Source organism: Podarcis vaucheri, assembly GCF_965113315.1.
Source record: "Podarcis vaucheri genome assembly, chromosome: 17".
Taxonomy (NCBI): Eukaryota; Metazoa; Chordata; class Lepidosauria; order Squamata; family Lacertidae; genus Podarcis; species Podarcis vaucheri.
Genome location: NC_138755.1, coordinates 7,690,138 through 7,707,268, shown reverse-complemented (window position 1 = coordinate 7,707,268; position 17,131 = coordinate 7,690,138). Strand labels below are relative to the sequence as shown.

Below are 17,131 nucleotides of genomic sequence, written 5' to 3'. Positions count from 1 at the left end.
GCAGTCTGCTCAGTTCAGGCAGCTTCCAAGATCCCTTGAACAGGTTAGGGGGCGTTGCAGGCAGGAAACCCAATACCATGTTGGTCTTTTTGTTACCAAAAGACTCAGTGCTAGGCTAGGGGCAGGAAAAGGGGAAAGGAGTGTAAATCTAGTATTGGTGGCCAGAAATCTGAAAGTGGAAAGAATTCGAGACCAGGGAGAAGAGCTCGTGGAAGAAGATTGGAGGAAATTTAAAACTTATTTACAGAAACATTGCAAAAATTTTGAATGCTGATGTTGAAATGAACTGAAGGGGTTCTAGCAACAAGGTAAAATGTAAGATGGGATTGATAATAGATAAACTAAATTGAATATGAATTTGCTGAACTAAATTTTAAAAAAGGGATACAAAAAAGGGAGGCGTGAGGAAGTCAGGAAAATAAGTTAACTAAAGATGAGAAATTAAAAAAGAGGGAGTTTTGTTTTCTTTTATATGTGTTTTTTCTTTTTCTTTTTTGTGTTTAATTTTTGTATTTTGTAATTTTGTATTTTTCTGTTTTTGTATTTTTCTGAACTTTTCTGTTGATAAAACTTAATAAAATATTATTTTAAAAAAAGTAATCTGAAAGTGGAAGCCTGTCTCCTGAGCACTGTTACATAGCAGAGTGACCCTGTTGGTGGTGGTGAGCTTCACATCTATTGTACAGAAATGTTAAAATAATTTCCAGTCTTTATTGGGCATGGTTATTGTTGTTTCTTTGAAAATCACACACGTACTAGAAAGGGGAAGGGAGGAAGAGACCCTGTTTCGCCAAGGTTACATCTGACCCCTTGACCTCCAGTCTTGTGTTTCAAGGTCACATCACTGGGATACTATATTATGCCTAAATCTTGAGTTCTAGCCACTACAAAATATTTAATCTTCTGTTTGCTTTTATAGGGTGGCGGGTGGCGCTGTGGGTAAAACCTCAGCGCTTAGGACTTGCCAATCACATGGTCGGCGGTTCGAATCCCCGCAGCGGAGTGCGCTCCCGTCGTTCGGTCCCAGCGCCTGCCAACCTAGCAGTTTGAAAGCACCTCCAGGTGCAAGTAGATAAATAGGGACCGCTTACCAGCGGGAAGGTAAACGGCGTTCCATGTGCTGCGCTGGCTCGCCAGATGCAGCTTGTCACGCTGGCCACGTGACCCGGAAGTGTCTGCGGACAGCGCTGGCTTCCGGCCTATAGAGTGAGATGAGCGCACAACCCTAGAGTCTGGCAAGACTGGCCCGTACGGGCAGGGGTACCTTTACCTTTACCTTGCTTTTATATGACCAGGAGACAGCAGATTATTATCAGGCAGGTGATGGGAGTACAGCAACTGAAGATGGGCAAGAAAGGACCAGAAGAGCTAGAACCAACACAGAACACAGCTGCTGCCAACAAGTCTCACGACAAAAACATCTCATCTCATCTCAGGCTCATCTCAGCTATCTGCCAATCTCCCATTCCCACCACCCTTCTGAGTAATACCCCTCCCCACCTTCTCACTATATAGAAGGATCTGGCAACTTCTGTTTCAGTGTATCTGAAGAAGTGTGCCTGCACACGAAAGCTCATACCAAGAACTAACTTAGTTGGTCTTTAAGGTGCTACTGGAAGGATTTTTTTTATTTTGACAAAAACAGAGCAAGTCCTAATGTTAGTTCTATATTCTCAGCATGTTTTGGGTGTAACATTCACGAGGTTCATTCACTGTAAAACATGCTATATTTCTCTAAGCATTCAGATGAACACAGAATATGAATTCTCAAATGCTAGCATGCCACGCACAATATATGGCACAAACTCAAGCAAAGAAAAAAGTGTCATGGTCCTCTAAATACCCTTCTAATAAAGTAAGGGCTACTGAAACGCAGTTGGAGCAAGAGGTTGTCAAGAACATTACGTGGACTGGAGGATATTCAGCACCAACCACATGCCACAGTCTCTGCCTTAAAGACACAGCCACAGATTATCAAAATACTTCATGGCTTACACACACACACACAAAAAGCATTCCATGCAATTAAATCGATGAGAAAACCTAGAACAGGACTTTCAACGTGGCATTTCCAATTCATTGCAGCCTCATGAGGCTGCAATCCTATTTCCACCTAACCAGGGAATTGGTTGACACCCGTCTGTCGCAAAAGACAATGGAGTGTGCCTCCAGGGGTGAAGTCAAACTGCTGCATTAGCAGCACTGAAGCAACCTCTCTGGGGCACAAGCCTAGGCAGCGTGTATGGAGATCCTGGGCTGCCCAGATGACAAGACCCCTCTCTCGGCTTCACTAGTGTGGTCCAAAGGAAAGCAGAACAATATGCTTGGCACCAGTTTTGCTGCAGGTGTTGCTGGAAGGAGGTGTACAAGGCGCCATCCAACCATCTAAGGGACTCCACTCTGGATTTGTGTAGGGCTTACTCCTTAGTCTTTTCTTCTCCCAAACATGTCTCACAAGCCAGCAGAGGTTTAGGATCAGTTTTCCTTCTCCTAGATGGGCTACCTTCCCAGGTTGACAAGCCCCATCTGCCCCTCACTTCCCTCTACAGCAACCGCCTTTTTAACTATTGGACCCAACTATTAGTCTCGTCCACTCAATCCACTGAGCCTGTCTTCACACGCGGGGGGGGGGGTCCCCAACTCACCGAAGGTTTGAGACCCATCGGCTGCCCTCACCTGGTTTAGCCAGCCAGTCAAAGTCATTCGCGGGATGCGGCCGCTGTCGCACACTAACAGCTTCTAGGAACCACAGGTGAGAGCTGAGTGCAGGGACCAAAGGTGGACAAACTACCCAGAAAGAGCATGACGTGTGTCCCCCACCAGAGGTAGTACCCCTCCCCTAACATCCCGCTTATCCCAGAGAGTAAGACCAGCTGAATTCAATAAGACTTACTTCTGAACAGATATATATAGGATTGAACTATAAGTCATAAATTCAACTGGTGACATTTGAGAAGATAATGTTATTGTTTGTTGTTGTTTTTAGATGTAAAGTACCGTACTTTTTGCACCATAACACTCACTTTTTTCCTCCTAGAAAGTAAGGAGAAATGTCTGTGCGTGTTATGGAGCGAATGCCTGCAGGTGGCCGGGGGGGATCTGCTGCAGTCGTGAGCAGAGGATCCATGGTTCCCCTTCCTTTCCTCCTCCGTGGTTACAAAGCATGGATCCACATGGATCCTCAGGATTTTTGCATTGGGCTACTCCAAACTCACTGTCAGATCACATGTCTGTGGCCACAGCATGAACCACAAAAATCATATAGCCACTATTTCGTTTAGAATATTTTTTTCCCTTGTTTTCCTCCTCTAAAAACTATGTGCATGTTATGGTCTGGTGCGTGTTATAGAGCGAAAAATACGGTAATAAGTGCTGGGATACTAAAGCAGAGCTCAAATAAAACAGCTGTTAAGAAATTGCCCAATGCACTTCTGTTAACGAAGCAGCAGGAAGACTCAGCAGCGCGTGTGTTCTAATGTGGGCTGACACAAGGAAGAGACAGGAAGCAGCCAAGGCTCAGGGAACAGAAACATAGCAAGGATTTCATGTTCATTAATGCCGAGGGCTCCATTTTGGCCATACATATATGGGGCCAATCCCCTGCAGGATGCTGATAGAAGTCTGCAAGCGTCAGAATTCTGCATTGCAGGGCATTGGACTAGATGACCCTTGGGTCCCTTCCAACTCACTAATTATAGGATTCTATGAGGGGTGTATACAAGAAGCAAGTGCTGTTATTAACAGAAATACATTATCAAATTGATGACTTTGCAAAGTTAAAAAGTGAAGAGATTTTCTTGAGCCAAAAGAAAGCCAGTTAGTCGGCTGAGCTAGTCACTTCCCTTCCAGCCCAGTTCACAGATAGCCTATTAATATTTCAGCAACAGTCATCAAGGATCCACCCACAACTAATCCTGTTATTAGAGAAGTTTTTCTGCTCAAGATCATCAACAAGTGCCTGGTCTCATCAGGGATGTGTGCCATTAGGCAACTTTACTGCCCAACTACAGAATCTGAGGCCACAGTTTGGCAACCTAATGAAGGCTTTTCTTTATTCAAGCAAGTCTAAGCCTCATGTTTGCGCAGAAATGATCAACAACAAAGCAAGAGGCAGAGATTGCAACTGTCAGGAGCAAATGCTATGCAGAGCTCCAGAGTCCAATTCTTCCCATAAGACACTATACAAGTAGACAGGGCCAAGCTGGCATCGCCTGCAGCTCAGTGCCTCATCATGATTACCCTAAACCCTAAATTAATTCATACAAAAAGGGCATATAAAGAAAGGACATAGAGGAGGGAGCTTTCTACAGCAGACCTTCAATTTTGGTACCGTATTTTGCCCCCTATACGGCGCACCGGCCCATAAGGTGCGCCTAGGTTTTTTTTGGGGGGGGAATAAAGGGAAAAAAATTATTTCCCCCCCAGGCGCGAGCTTCCCCAGACCCCAGACCCCAGAACAGGCTGCTATCCGCAAGCCTGGGGAGCCCAGCGGGAACTCCCGCCGGGCTCTCCAGGCTTGCAGATATCTGCCAGAAGCCTGGAGAGTGAGAGGGGTCGCTTTCAGCGAAAGCCTGCATTCGCCCCATAGGACGCACACACATTTCCCCTTCATTTTTGGAGGGGAAAAAGTGTGTCCTATAGGGCGAAAAATATGGTATTCCCCACCTTTGGTTACTTAAAGCATTCTCAGAAAGCTCCAACTGATCATTTGGACATAAATTGGGTCGCTGGAATAGGGGAGAAAGTTGTATTTTTGTGGCAGATACACTCTGTTTTATTTAAACATCCCCTGCCTCAAAAACATTTCCTCTACAACCTAGATCTTGGAACAAACAACAAAGGATGTATTCCCTTCTCAGGTTGTCCTGAAATCAGTCCCCCTTTCACTCTGTATCATTCAACCCATGCCACCTAAAACATTTGCAAAGTTTCTGAACCCAGACAGACAGACAACACAGGTATATTTAAAGCAACAGAAACAAAAAGTCACGTGACTTGGGACATCAAGTAACTATAGCCTTGATCATTATCCCCTTTGTATGTTAATCCAAGAATGGAGAGAGTGTAGCAACCTGCCACATGATCTTACATGAGCAGCTGTTAACTTGGCTTGCCCCATTACCTTGGAAACCTCTATGGTAGCAGTGAGCTGCTATCTTGCTCACTCACGGTTGCGACAAACAGCAAGATTGGATACCCTTGTTTCCCCAGCCTATCTATGTGAGAAATAAGACTGGCCACTTAGTCTAATGCATAAAGGTAAAGGGACCCCTGACCATTTGGTCCAGTCGTGACTGACTCTGGGGTTGTGGCGCTCATCTCGCTTTATTGGCTGAGGGAGCCGGCGTACAGCTTCCAGGTCATGTGGCCAGCAGGACTAAGCCGCTTCTGGCGAACCAGAGCAGCGCACAGAAACACCGTTTCCCTTCCCGCCGGAGCGGTACCTATTTATCTACTTGCACTTTGACGTGCTTTTGAACTGCTAGGTTGGCAGGAGCAGGGACCGAGCAATGGGAGCTCACCCCATTGCGGGGATTCGCGGGGATTCAAACTGCCGACCTTCTGATTGGCAAGTCCTAGGCTTTGTGGTTTAACCTACAGCGCCACCCACGTCCTGTAGTCCAATGCATATTTACTCAGAATTCGAGAGTATTTCCTCCCACATACATGCATATGCTGAAGTGCCACTCCAGACTTTTCAGCTCCATGCAAGTGTAGTTTTATCACTGCTTTAACTTTGCCACAAGGATTTTCCTTTGCTCAATGGGACATCCCCGCCCTCATCCCCCCCCCCGCCATTGCTCCATTAGCACAAAGATTTCTGCTTGTGCAACAGAAAGCTCTCCCCCTGCACCCCCCCTAAATCTATTCCAGGGGTTCCCCCAACCCTCTGGAGCAGTGTGCAAGATTCATCCAACACAAAAGCCACTTACCTACTTGCAGGACACGGTCAACAGCACCCGACTGTAACAAATTTAGGCCACGGTTAAAGGGCACACGTGAGTCTCGCTCACCCTCCGGAGGGTGATAGCCAAGGGATGAATACATGCATATTTCTCGCTCACTCCGTGGGAAGGACCAAAAAACAATGCGCTTCTGCACAGGTTCCGGGACGCGGGAGAAACGCTCTTCTACCTGGACGAGAGGAATAAGATCACCATTAGGACTATAACATCCTGGGACCAGGGATCTGAATGACAACTGTCTCCTATATAAACCCATTCATCTCTTAAGATCGTCCTCCAGGTGCTACCCTTGCAGCCCCAACCTTTAGACCCAAGGATCAAGTCTTTTCTGCGGTGGCACCTGAGTGATGGAACTTGCTCGCCTAGATATCGGCCAGGCACCACTGCCCTGTGGTATAGCAGTGATGGGCTAGGACCTGGGGGGCAAGGTTCAAGTTCCCACTCAGCTTTGGAGCTCACTGGGTGACCCTGGGCCAATCACTGGGTTTTTCAGCTCTTGAATATTAATTGAGATTATGCAAAAAAATACACATAGAGAAAAACAAAAACAAAAACTAACAACACAAGCTAACGAGAAAGTTAACAATAAAGCAACCTAAAAAAAATGATACAAAATACAAAAAACATAACTAAGAAATAGGGAAAAGAAGAAGGAAAAAATATTTTAAAAAAGAATAAATCCATTTTTCAGCATCTTTGAGCTCATTTGCTTATTTCCTTGACCTCCTCACACCTCCCCTTTTGTATTCCCGTTTTCCAAGTCTTTTCAGCAAATCCTTACCCTCTTTATCTTTGCTCTATAACTTAACCTATTATAACTATATATTTTCATCCAAATAACTATCTATATTTACCTATTCTTATTAACCTTATTACCAAAACCACTTCTTTTCAGTCCAACATCATTTTAACATTCATTAATTTTACAGTATTTCTGCAAATAGTCTTTAAATTTCTTCCAAACTTCCTCCACCATTTCTTCTCCCCAATCACTGGGTTTTTCATGACTGACTTGGTTCCTTTTCCTGTTAAAATTTTTATGCTTTATATTCAGAGCTTTACTTTCATTGCTATTCAACTGTCAAGCCTAACACAGAAGATGAGAATCTAAATGTTTAAAACAATACACAGGTACATCTTTCGGCCCTGGCCACCCCCAAACAAGCCTGCTTGGCCCTCTGCCTGACATCCCGGAACAGGGATGCCATAAACTGATACAGTGGTACCTCCGGTTGCAGACAGGATCAGTTCGGGAGGTCCCGTCGGATCCCGAGGTTTCCACAACCTGAGGACCACTTCTGCGCATGCGTGCACGGCGAAACCCAGTAAAATACTTCCGGGTTTACCCTGCGCGCATCCTGAAGTTTACGTAACCAGAGGGTTACGTAAACGGAGGTACGGCCGTATACACTTTGATCACAAGGCAAAGCTGCATTCCCCAACCCGGCCTTGATGCAGGAAGGATGGGAAAGCTGGCGCTTGACGCCCTCTCATCAGCCCTAGCCAGCAGGGCCAGTGATCAGGAATGACTGCAGCTGGAGTTCAGCAACATCTGGAGAGAAACTGCATTGGCTGTCTGGGCACAAAGACCATATTTTCATGACACCAGGGTATGACTAAAAATCTTTTCAAATTCCTAGACACCAATGTGGTCAAGCAGATGGATGGCCAGCCATTTGGGCTGCTACCCACCCCGCTGAGCTCTTTGTACTATAAGAAGGTGCCTAGTGAATTGGAATTCCTATGTATTTGGTGGGGTTGAGGGTGGAGACGACATGAAGCCACATGATACTGGAAGCCACAGAATTGTGACAGGCCTGGGAAAGGAATGCAAATGCTTACGCAAAGATGCGATCGCCAAGCATCATCTACCATAAACCAGAGACATAAAGCCATTGTTGTGGCTTGTTAGTAGCCCGTAGCTCAGAAAAAGGAGAGCAGCTATGGTGGAGCCTGCTCTGGGCCAATAGCACCCATCCCTCCCAGAGAGCAGAGAGTTCCTGCTGCCACAGATAAAAGGAGGGGGGGGGAGTGAAGCCAGGTACTACCACACACCATGCTAAGCTCCTGTCCAGTGAGAGCTGGGTCCCGTGATCATCTTGACTTCCTTTGGTCATAGCATATCTGGCTAGTTAATGCAAGTAAGTTTGGAATTCCTTCCTCTCTCCCCTCGCTCGCCCTCCATTTTGGTCACTGAGCCTCGGAGCCTCATTCCCCTTTAGACCAAGCCTGAACAACATTCACATTGATAACAACCCCCCAAAGGCAGGGAGGCCCCAGCGTGTTAATGGGAAAGTCCAAGCACACCAAGAGCAGCATACGAATGGAAGAATGGCCATATCATAACCTCCTTATTGCTCCTCCATTTCCTGAATTCAGAAATATATGCTGGGCTTGTCACCCAGCATACCCTGTGCTGGCCTTTGTGAGAGACTGTGAGCCTGTCTCTCAGGGCAAAGGATTGAAATCTCTGTATACAGTCGTGTTTTATTTTATGTAGACCAGTAGTGATATAGTGTTACACAACTTGTAATATAAAGAAATACTTTGGAAAAGAACTGAACGGGTGAGGTGTTTATTCCTTCAAGGGAATTCACCAATAAAGAGCTGGATTGCTGCTGCTGTGAAGATGCAGGAAGATTTTCTGGGTAAAAGGAACCCCAAAGGGCTGGAGCACAAACCGTCTAACACCCTGGGACAAACAGCAAATGCCTTAGGTCCATGTTTTTCAACCTTTCAGTCCAGCACTCATTCTCAAAACAAAACAAAACCACCACCACCGAACTGGGAGGTGCAGCTAATGCCACCGAAGATGGAATTAGGATTCAGTATTAGTTTTAACAGATTGGAGAGCTGGGCCCAAACTAACAAAATGAATTTCAACAGGGACAAATGTCAGGGTCTGCACTTAGGAAGGAATAACCAACTGCACAAATATAAAATGGGGGACACATGGCTTGGTAGTACATGCGAAAAGGATCTAGGGGTCTTAGTAAACCACAAACTTAACATGAGTCAACAGTGCGATGCAGAAGCAAAAAAAGCTAAGGTTATTCTAGGCTGCACCAACAGAAGTATAGAATTCAAGTCAAGGGAAGTAATAGAACCACTCTATTCTGCCTTGGTCAGATCACACCTGGAATAGTGTATCCAATTTTGGGCTGCAAAATTAAAGAAGGATATTTATAAAACTGGAACATGTTCAGAGGAGTGTGATCAAAATGATCAGGGGTCTGGAAACCAAGCCTTGTGAGGAACAGTTAAGGGAGCTGGATATGTTTAGCCTGGAAAAGAGGAGACAGAGAGGAGACATGATAGCCATCTTCAATTATCTTTAGAGCTGTTACATGGAAGATGGAGAAAGCTTCTTTTCTCCTGCTCAGAAGGTTAGGTAGGACTTGAACCAATGGTTTCTAGTTACAAGAAAGGAGATTCCTAGGTCAAAGGGAAGCATTGGGAATGGGGATGTTGTTGGCACCTGCCATGGACTACACTGCAACAGGGGGCCAAATGCCAGTCTCTGGAGCCTCCTGCTCCTTCTTCTTGCTATTCTTGCCTACCGTCCGCAAGCAAATGAACAGTGATAGCTCTCTCTGGATAGCTGCGCAGACTGGGCTTAAAAGGAGAAGTTGTGCAACCAAGCAGTGGTAATAGCAAGGAAAAGGTGGCCTTTCCCAAGTAAGGGTTGCATTGAGGGCATCTTGCCCAACAGCCCTCTGGAACCTGGAGCCAGCTCCAACTCCTCTCTCATATTCCAGTCTATGGATTATTCTCCCACTTCTTCTGAATTTTCTGCCTGGGCACAGCCCTTCAGCCTCCATCTCTTGGGATCATTCTCATTCATCTGGCTTACCTTCCTCACAAAGTTCCTCCTGCCCTAGAGACAGCAGGTGACTTCAGCCCCAGCCAAACCGACTTCCCACTTCCCCACATCTGTGACAGACTGGGCACAAACATTCTGCATGGCCAATTCATTCTCGCTTCTCGAAACGCTCAAGACACCACAGAACAGCTCAGCCAACAGGTGCCAGAAGTTTCAGCACTGCTGCAACCAGATCTCTTAAATGCATCACAACAGGCACACTAACTTCTAAATCTATACACCAATTTCCATGCAAAGGATACTCAAAATTGGCCTTCTCTTCTATTTCTGGTTCCAGACTCCCACACAGTTGTCACGACCAACTGACGCCACAAGGAAAAGACTCTTCCTTCACTTCAGCATAAATGGTGGCCACACAAAGTCTTGGTATTCAGAGAATGGCCAGCAAGGATCAGGCAGGCTCCTAAAAGTCCACTCACAGATATTTCCTCCTGGTCCAGTTTATGTAGCTTATAGGTACACAATTCCAACTCTGTCCAGAAAACAGAAACTGGTTCACATGTTGACACTTAACTAACTTACTGTATTTCCCTTCTTGCTAATTTATGTAAATACAAGCAGCTTCCTTGCTGGCGGAAGTTTTCTCCCATATTAAGCAATGGTCTGCTTACAAATATTCTCAGATCTCATCCAGCCTTCTTTTCCCCCTTGCCCTCTCACCCAATCTTCTCAAAATAAAGATAAAAGAATGAGCAAATCTTTCAGCCTAAAACTTTGCCTAAATTCTACCCAACAGTTTCCTCAGGTAAAAGAGCATTATCAAGTCTTGTCTCACAAGCAGCAGCTGGATCTCTGGCACAGGCAGATGGTCGTAAGACTCCAAAATTTCACTAAACCCTCCTCCTCCTGTGCCAAATTTGTAAGTAACCTTGTGATTCAATCCAAACTTGGGCAGAACTGGATTCCTTACAAATGCACACACACGGTCTTAATATGTCATTCCCTTTCGGCCTTCTCCATGCAGTCGTCTTAACTACTGGAATTTCTCCCACTTAATCTGTTCTGATGCCTTCATTAAATTCATCTCCCACACACCGTATTGCTATTCTCACACCACTTTTTTTGCCAAAATTTTCAGCTCTTTCAACATCAGGCTTCTAGTTCAAAGTTCTCTTCCAGCGCTTTCCCTGTGTCTCCATGCAGGTTCTGTTTTTAACACCCCTTTTTCCTAATTCCACCCCCCATCTCCTTTCACACTGCTCTTGACTCAGGAAGCAGATGCCAGGGCCAGAGCTGGGGAGGGAGCTAGCTGGATATTTTCCAGATGAAGCTTCCAGAGGCACACCATTGAGGCTCCCAGCGTGTGTGTGTGTGTGTGTGTGTGTGTGTGTGTGTGTGTGTACACAAATGTGCACGCGGGGGTTGTCTTTGACCAGGGTGAAATAAAGCCTAGTTTCAGCCCTGCTTTCATCCAGTCCTCCTGGCAAAACTCATCTCACACACAGTCTCCCTAAGGACCAGAGAGTTCTAGGCTGGATTACTGCAACACATTATATGCAGTTCTGCCTCTGAAGAATGTTTGGAAACCAACTGGTGCAGAATTCACTGGCCAGGTTGCTCACAAGACGGTTTTAGCATATTACACGGATCCTGGCCCAACTGCACTGGTTGCCAGTTACTTTCTGGGCACAATTCAAAGGGCTGGTTGTGACCTATAAAGCTTTAAATGGCTTAGGGCTGCAATCCCTGAAAGACCACCTCTCCCCATATGAACCAACCCAGACTCTGAGATCATGAGATCATCGTCTGAGACCCTTCTTCACATGCCTCCTCCATGAGGTCCAGAGGGTAGACCTCTTCTGCAGTGAATCCCCATTTGTGGAATGCTCTCCCCACCCCCACGGAGGTTTGTCTGGCACCTTCATTATACATCTTTAGGTACCAGGTGAAAACACGGTTGTCTTCAACCAGGCCTTTAGCTGATCTATATTCTATGGCCTTTTAAATGTGGTGGTGGTGTTTTTTGAGCGCGGAGAATTATTGTCTTGTTTTGCTTTTGTTCTAACCATTTGTCTGTGCTTTTATCTTGCGATCTTCAGATGAAGGGCAGTATATCAATTTAATAAATAAATAAGCTTCTATCTCTTCTGTGCTAACTTCCCTCTAGTATCCTTCCCTCCTTCTGACTATTCTTTAATCAAACACTGGGCGGGGGGTGGAATCCAGACGGGGAGGGCTTGTGTCCTACTAAACCACTGGAAGATCTCCTGTGCAAGCCTCATTGAAACAAATGTAAGCTTCATAAAAGCAACTGCCATTAATTTCCAGGCTAAGGTCAAGGTTTTGATGTATACAACCCTATACAGATCGTCCTGCCCCTTACATATCCTTATACGGCTCTGCAGATGTGGGCCTCCTGCAGATACCATCTTATGAGAAGGTCTGTTCCGCACAATATAGCAATCAGGCCTTTAGTGTTGTGGCACCTGCCCCCTAGGAATTCCCTCCCCTTAAATATTACACAGTCACCATCTATGGTGCCTATGGAAGGGCTCCACCTTCCAACAAGCCTTTTCTTTCCCAGTTTGTATCTATACTGGAATTGTTTTAAAGATGTTTTATCACTGGTCATTGCCACCCTGGGCAACTTTGAAATTATTATAAATTCAATAAATAAATGATTTAATAAATAATTAATTCAATAAATAAATGGGGCTTGCACAGCAAACCTCCCAGTGGATTTCACCTAAAAAATCAGAGTCGTCCACATCACTGCCCTTAAAACTGCACCAGAGAATTCATCACCTGATCACAGCTATATCACCTCATCTGACCAGAAGGTTTCCTCTGCATATTCCCGTTTGTACTTCAGTCAGCTAGGAACAGAGTTTAATAAAGTGACTTGATGGAGAGAACCATAACAACACACAGTCCAAGAGCAATATGAGAAAGTCCGTCAGGAATGGTGTACTATGGCAAAAGTGTCCTTCAATTTAAATACGGGGGGGGGGGGGAGAGAGAGAGAGAGAGAGAGAGAGAGAGAGAGAGAGAGAGGAAGGGAGGAAGGAAGGAAAGTTAACCAGCCAATGCTGAAAATCAAGGTATGAAACTACAGAAGACCAGTTCCGAGCAGGTATATGCTACAGACAAGTGGACCTGCAGTCCTGTTCACAGACCCTGCTTAAATCCTCAATGGAATTTAAGCAGTCAACTGTACAATTGACTACAACTTCTACATAGACTCTGCCACTTCATGTAGCTAAGTGAAAACCAAGCTCAGTTTTCACTAAGGTAGTAAACCTATGTCCTGTTTGCTATTATTTAGATTGAAGTTGGGAGCTTGTGATAGAATACTCCTTCGTACACAAATTTCCTTGAACATGGAATATGTCTGGGAGAAAGATAGGCTAGAAACCTTCTCCCAAATGTGCTCCTCTTCCTTGTGAAAGAAACCGATTTGTTTAGAGAATAATTTAGTAATACACCCACCACCACCTACGGCCTTAAGTGGAAGAGGCCAGGCACAGGTCTACGTGAAATGATCGAGACAAAGGCTTATTTATAGACCATGGTTACAACCCTGTCACTTTCAAGTCAAAGCCATTCCCTTCACGGTGAGAATTCCATTTATCGAACTTGAGACGAGGTACCAAGTTAAAAGGCACCTCTTTGGCTGTGTTTTACAACAGCTATTCAGTTCAAATTCACATGCAAGATGAGGACTATGCCTGCTCCAAATGACAAAATGGGGGGTTTTTTGGAGGGGAGGGCTACCCAGTTCTATCCTCTCATTGCTCCAGAGTTCTAATGTGCCTCAAAGCCAAGGCAAATTGAGGAGGTAAACAGTCTACACTTACTCTAAGCACTGACACAGTAGTCCAGAGAGTCATCCTTGTGGACTAGCCTATTAAATAAGCAGAATTCAGAATTTTTCAATGGGTTCTTCGCACACACAGCAGCCTTTTCCCTAGCGACACCCCTCTCCTTTTTACTGTTCCCTGATGAAACCTTTCCAGTCTTGAAAATGAAAGAGATTGGAGGGGGATATGCTTTTTCAGCCCAGAGCTCCTCCGCATTCCCTCCTATTTCAGGTGTGCAAGTGCTTGGACTTGGAAGTTTCACTCATTGATGGCAGTGACAAGTGACTCTTGTCTGACGAGTTTCCCAGCCTGACACAGAAATCAAACCCTGTCGTCTCCCTGGATGCAACTACAGCTGCTTATAAGGAATTATTAGATTTGAGGGAAGGCAGTAGCTGAGCTTTGATCTCCAAGAATTGTGAGCAAGTGTGGCTCTGACAAATTTCAGAAAGAGGAGAAGAACATGTGTAGCAAGCCTAGCCTCCCCGCACCCTCCACGCCACAGTATCACAACCTTACCTTCTCCTAGGCTTTGCCCAGACTAGTCCTGGCTCTCTCGGCTAGCCAAAGTTAGCTAGTTTCAGCTATCCCAATTAACACCCACTCCACCTATTTCTCAGCAGGCACACACAGAGAAAGCCTTTAAAGGGCACCCTAGGATAACCACTTCCTCCAGATCAAGCTGCGTAAAGGCATCATTTGAACAGAGGGCAGGGGTTGTGGGTGAGATAGAATCACAAACAGATGAAGATAAAACACAGCATGCGCAAGTAGTACGCAAAGTAAGCCAGGAGATAAAATCATGTTTTTCTTCCAATCTTAACGGACCTTGGAAGCCTGGCTGTAAATCCTGGTGGGATCACACAAAAAGGGATGTCAGAAAAATGCTGGAGCTTCTCCTCAAATCAACAACTAAAAAAAGTCAAGGTATATGGACTAAAGGAAGGAGGAGATCCGGAATGTAATTGTCAGTCACTCTGGTGAGACCTAGAGGAAGTCCACTAAATCGCAAGTTAATATACCAAGCAAGGCCACATTTAGGCCATTAGCCCCCTACCCAGCTCATGGGTCTTGTCCCCGGTTCAAAAGCTACTTAGAGGGGACACCCTGCCCCCAATAACCCAGCCAGCCCAAATTTGACCTCCCAGGAAAGGATGGTAGGAGATAGAGCATACAAAACTAAGTATGAATGACAAGATGATCGGGTGGCAGCAGCAGGAGGGGGGAGAATGAAAAGGAAGAAAGGAGTTGGCCCCAGCGAAGACTACAGGGAGATGGCAGAGGGTAGAGATTGGTGGAGAGAAAAACAAACAGATTAGGCTCGGCTTTGTTCAAGCCCGGCTAGTAAGTAGGATTGTCAACTCAAGGGGCGCGCAGAATTCCTGCGTTCCCTTCTCCTGCCCGCATAAATCCGGCCGAGGAAGCCCCTCGACGACGCTGCCACCTGCACCCCGACCCATTGTTCGAAGGGGCCGAGCCCCACAAGGGCAGCTTCGAAGGAGCGGGCAGCCCCAACTTCCACGGCCCGAGGCCACGGGATCGGCTTTGCAACGCCAGGCCGCAGCCGTTGGAGAAAAGAGAAAGAGAGGGGGGAGGAAAAGCGGGGGGCTTTAGAAGGGGGAAGGGCTCGTACGCGGATGGGGGGGCGAGATATAGGGACGCGCTCCTGAGGATGTGCAGAGTGCCTTCGCCGTCCAGCACCCTCGGGAGGAAGCCTTGCCGGGCAGCTGCGAGCCCCGGCACCTCTTGTGGAGAGAGAGAGAAGCGAAGGGAGCCTCGGACGCGCCGGCTCCTTCCCATGCAGCGGCCCCGGGGGGGAGCGGCGAAGCGGCTGCCCTCACCTGCTCGAAGGCCCACGTCTCCGCCACCCGCCGGGCGCTCAGGTCCAGAAGCGTCTCGACGGCGCTGGGGGCCGAGGTGGCGGCGGAGGCGGCGGCGCCCGGCCCCGGCCCCGGCTCGGGCTGCTCCCCGGAGCCGCCGCACCTGCGCTTGGCGGGCGGGGGCTCCATAGGCCCGGCCGATCCCCGGCCTCTCCTGCGCGCCTTGCCCGGAAACCCAGCGGCGGAGGCGGCCCGGGCCTGGCCCGCTCAGTCGGCCGTTCCTCCCTCTCCGCTGGCGGCGTCGGATGCGGCCCCTTTAAGGAGCTCCCACAACAATGAGCTCGGCGGCCGCGGCCTCGCCGGTCCTCCCTTTTCAACCTGCTCGCCTCCCATTGGGTGGCCGGCGAGGGAGAGACCGGCGAGGATTGGGCGAGCTCGGCTGCCGCTCAAGGAGGAAACAATGCACGCCCCCATGTCGTGGGGTTTAAATAAATATTAAAAAAAGGAAAGAAAGGAAAGTGGGAGGGGAGGGCCGTCTGGGGGGAAAAGGTGTCAATCAAAGGTCGAGAGGCCCACCCAGCCAATCAGGTAAGGCGGGGGCGGCCTCAGTCCTGCCGGTGGGGTTCTATGTGGGCGTGGCCTGCGCTGCGAGCCTTCCATTCACAACATTCTGGAGCCGGCTGGGAATGGCAACAATGTGGCGAGCCGCGCATTCCAAGCCGGGAAGGGGCCGTCTCCGCCGCCCGTCACTCCCCGGGGGCTCATCGCCGCCGCGCCCTCGCCCTCCTCACCACCGGACTCGAGGGAGGCGGGGGAGCCGCCGAGCTGCTCGGCTGCGAACCACCTTCATTCACAAAATGATCAGGAAGAAAAGTCGTTTCCAATGTGAAAGCGTAAGGAGCAAACTTTTAAACTAGGCCTGTTGTGGAAGAATTCAGCCGCCCAGCCTTTGGGGCTAAAGGAGCAGGAAATCAAGGCTTTCCTCCACCCTAACCCCGCTCGTATAATCCGGGGGGGGGGGAGATTTTAATCGCATTAACTGAATCGTTTTTGCTCTTTAAATACAGCAACAGGACAATTCCAGGTAGCATCCCGTTTCAGTATCTGCTCCAAAAATGCGCACACGTCACCATTCCTGTCAAACGCTTTTGCAAAAAAAGCTGCCGGTCTCCAGACTTGCCATCTAGCCTGGACATTCTTAAAGCGACAGTTGAAAGGAAAAGCCTTGGGATATTGACTCTCCCCCTGAATAAGCACTAAGTATTATTGAGGGGGTGGGGAATAAGACAATATAAAGGGCAGCACTATAACAGGATCTGATAATGGTAGCCACAACATTAATGGTCCTGTCACCTGCTCATCTCATTGGGATTCCATCTTCTGCCAGCGATGCCATTCCGCCATCTACAAGGGACAAACAGACCGGTCTGTGCAAAAGAATAATGGACACAAATCTGACATCAAAGGGGGCAATATTTAACAACCAGCGGGAGAACAATTCAACCTCCTACAATACTCTTTTACAGACCTTTGTCCTTCTTGGACAAAAGGACTTCAAAGGGAATCCTCAGTGTGAAACTGATGAGTTGCAACTTAACAAGAAGTTAGCTTCTATCACCTGTGGTCTGAATCAACATAACGGGTTTTTAACCTCACTACAGG

General features: G+C 47.2%; 1 protein-coding gene across 1 annotated transcript in view; it reads right to left on the bottom strand.

Annotated features, from left to right (window-relative positions):
- Nucleotides 1-15,845, bottom strand: part of ZSWIM4 (zinc finger SWIM-type containing 4) — a 43,667-nt gene extending 27,822 nt beyond the window's left edge. Inside the window, exons 1-2 of the mRNA XM_082205385.1 lie at nt 15,491-15,845; nt 5,934-6,135 (exon numbers count right to left, since the gene is read on the bottom strand). Of these exons, the coding sequence (XP_082061511.1) occupies nt 5,934-6,135; nt 15,491-15,658 (370 nt within the window). The 5' untranslated portion in view covers nt 15,659-15,845. The remainder of the gene's footprint in view (nt 1-5,933; nt 6,136-15,490) is intronic.
- Between the last annotated feature and the right edge of the window lie 1,286 nt (nt 15,846-17,131).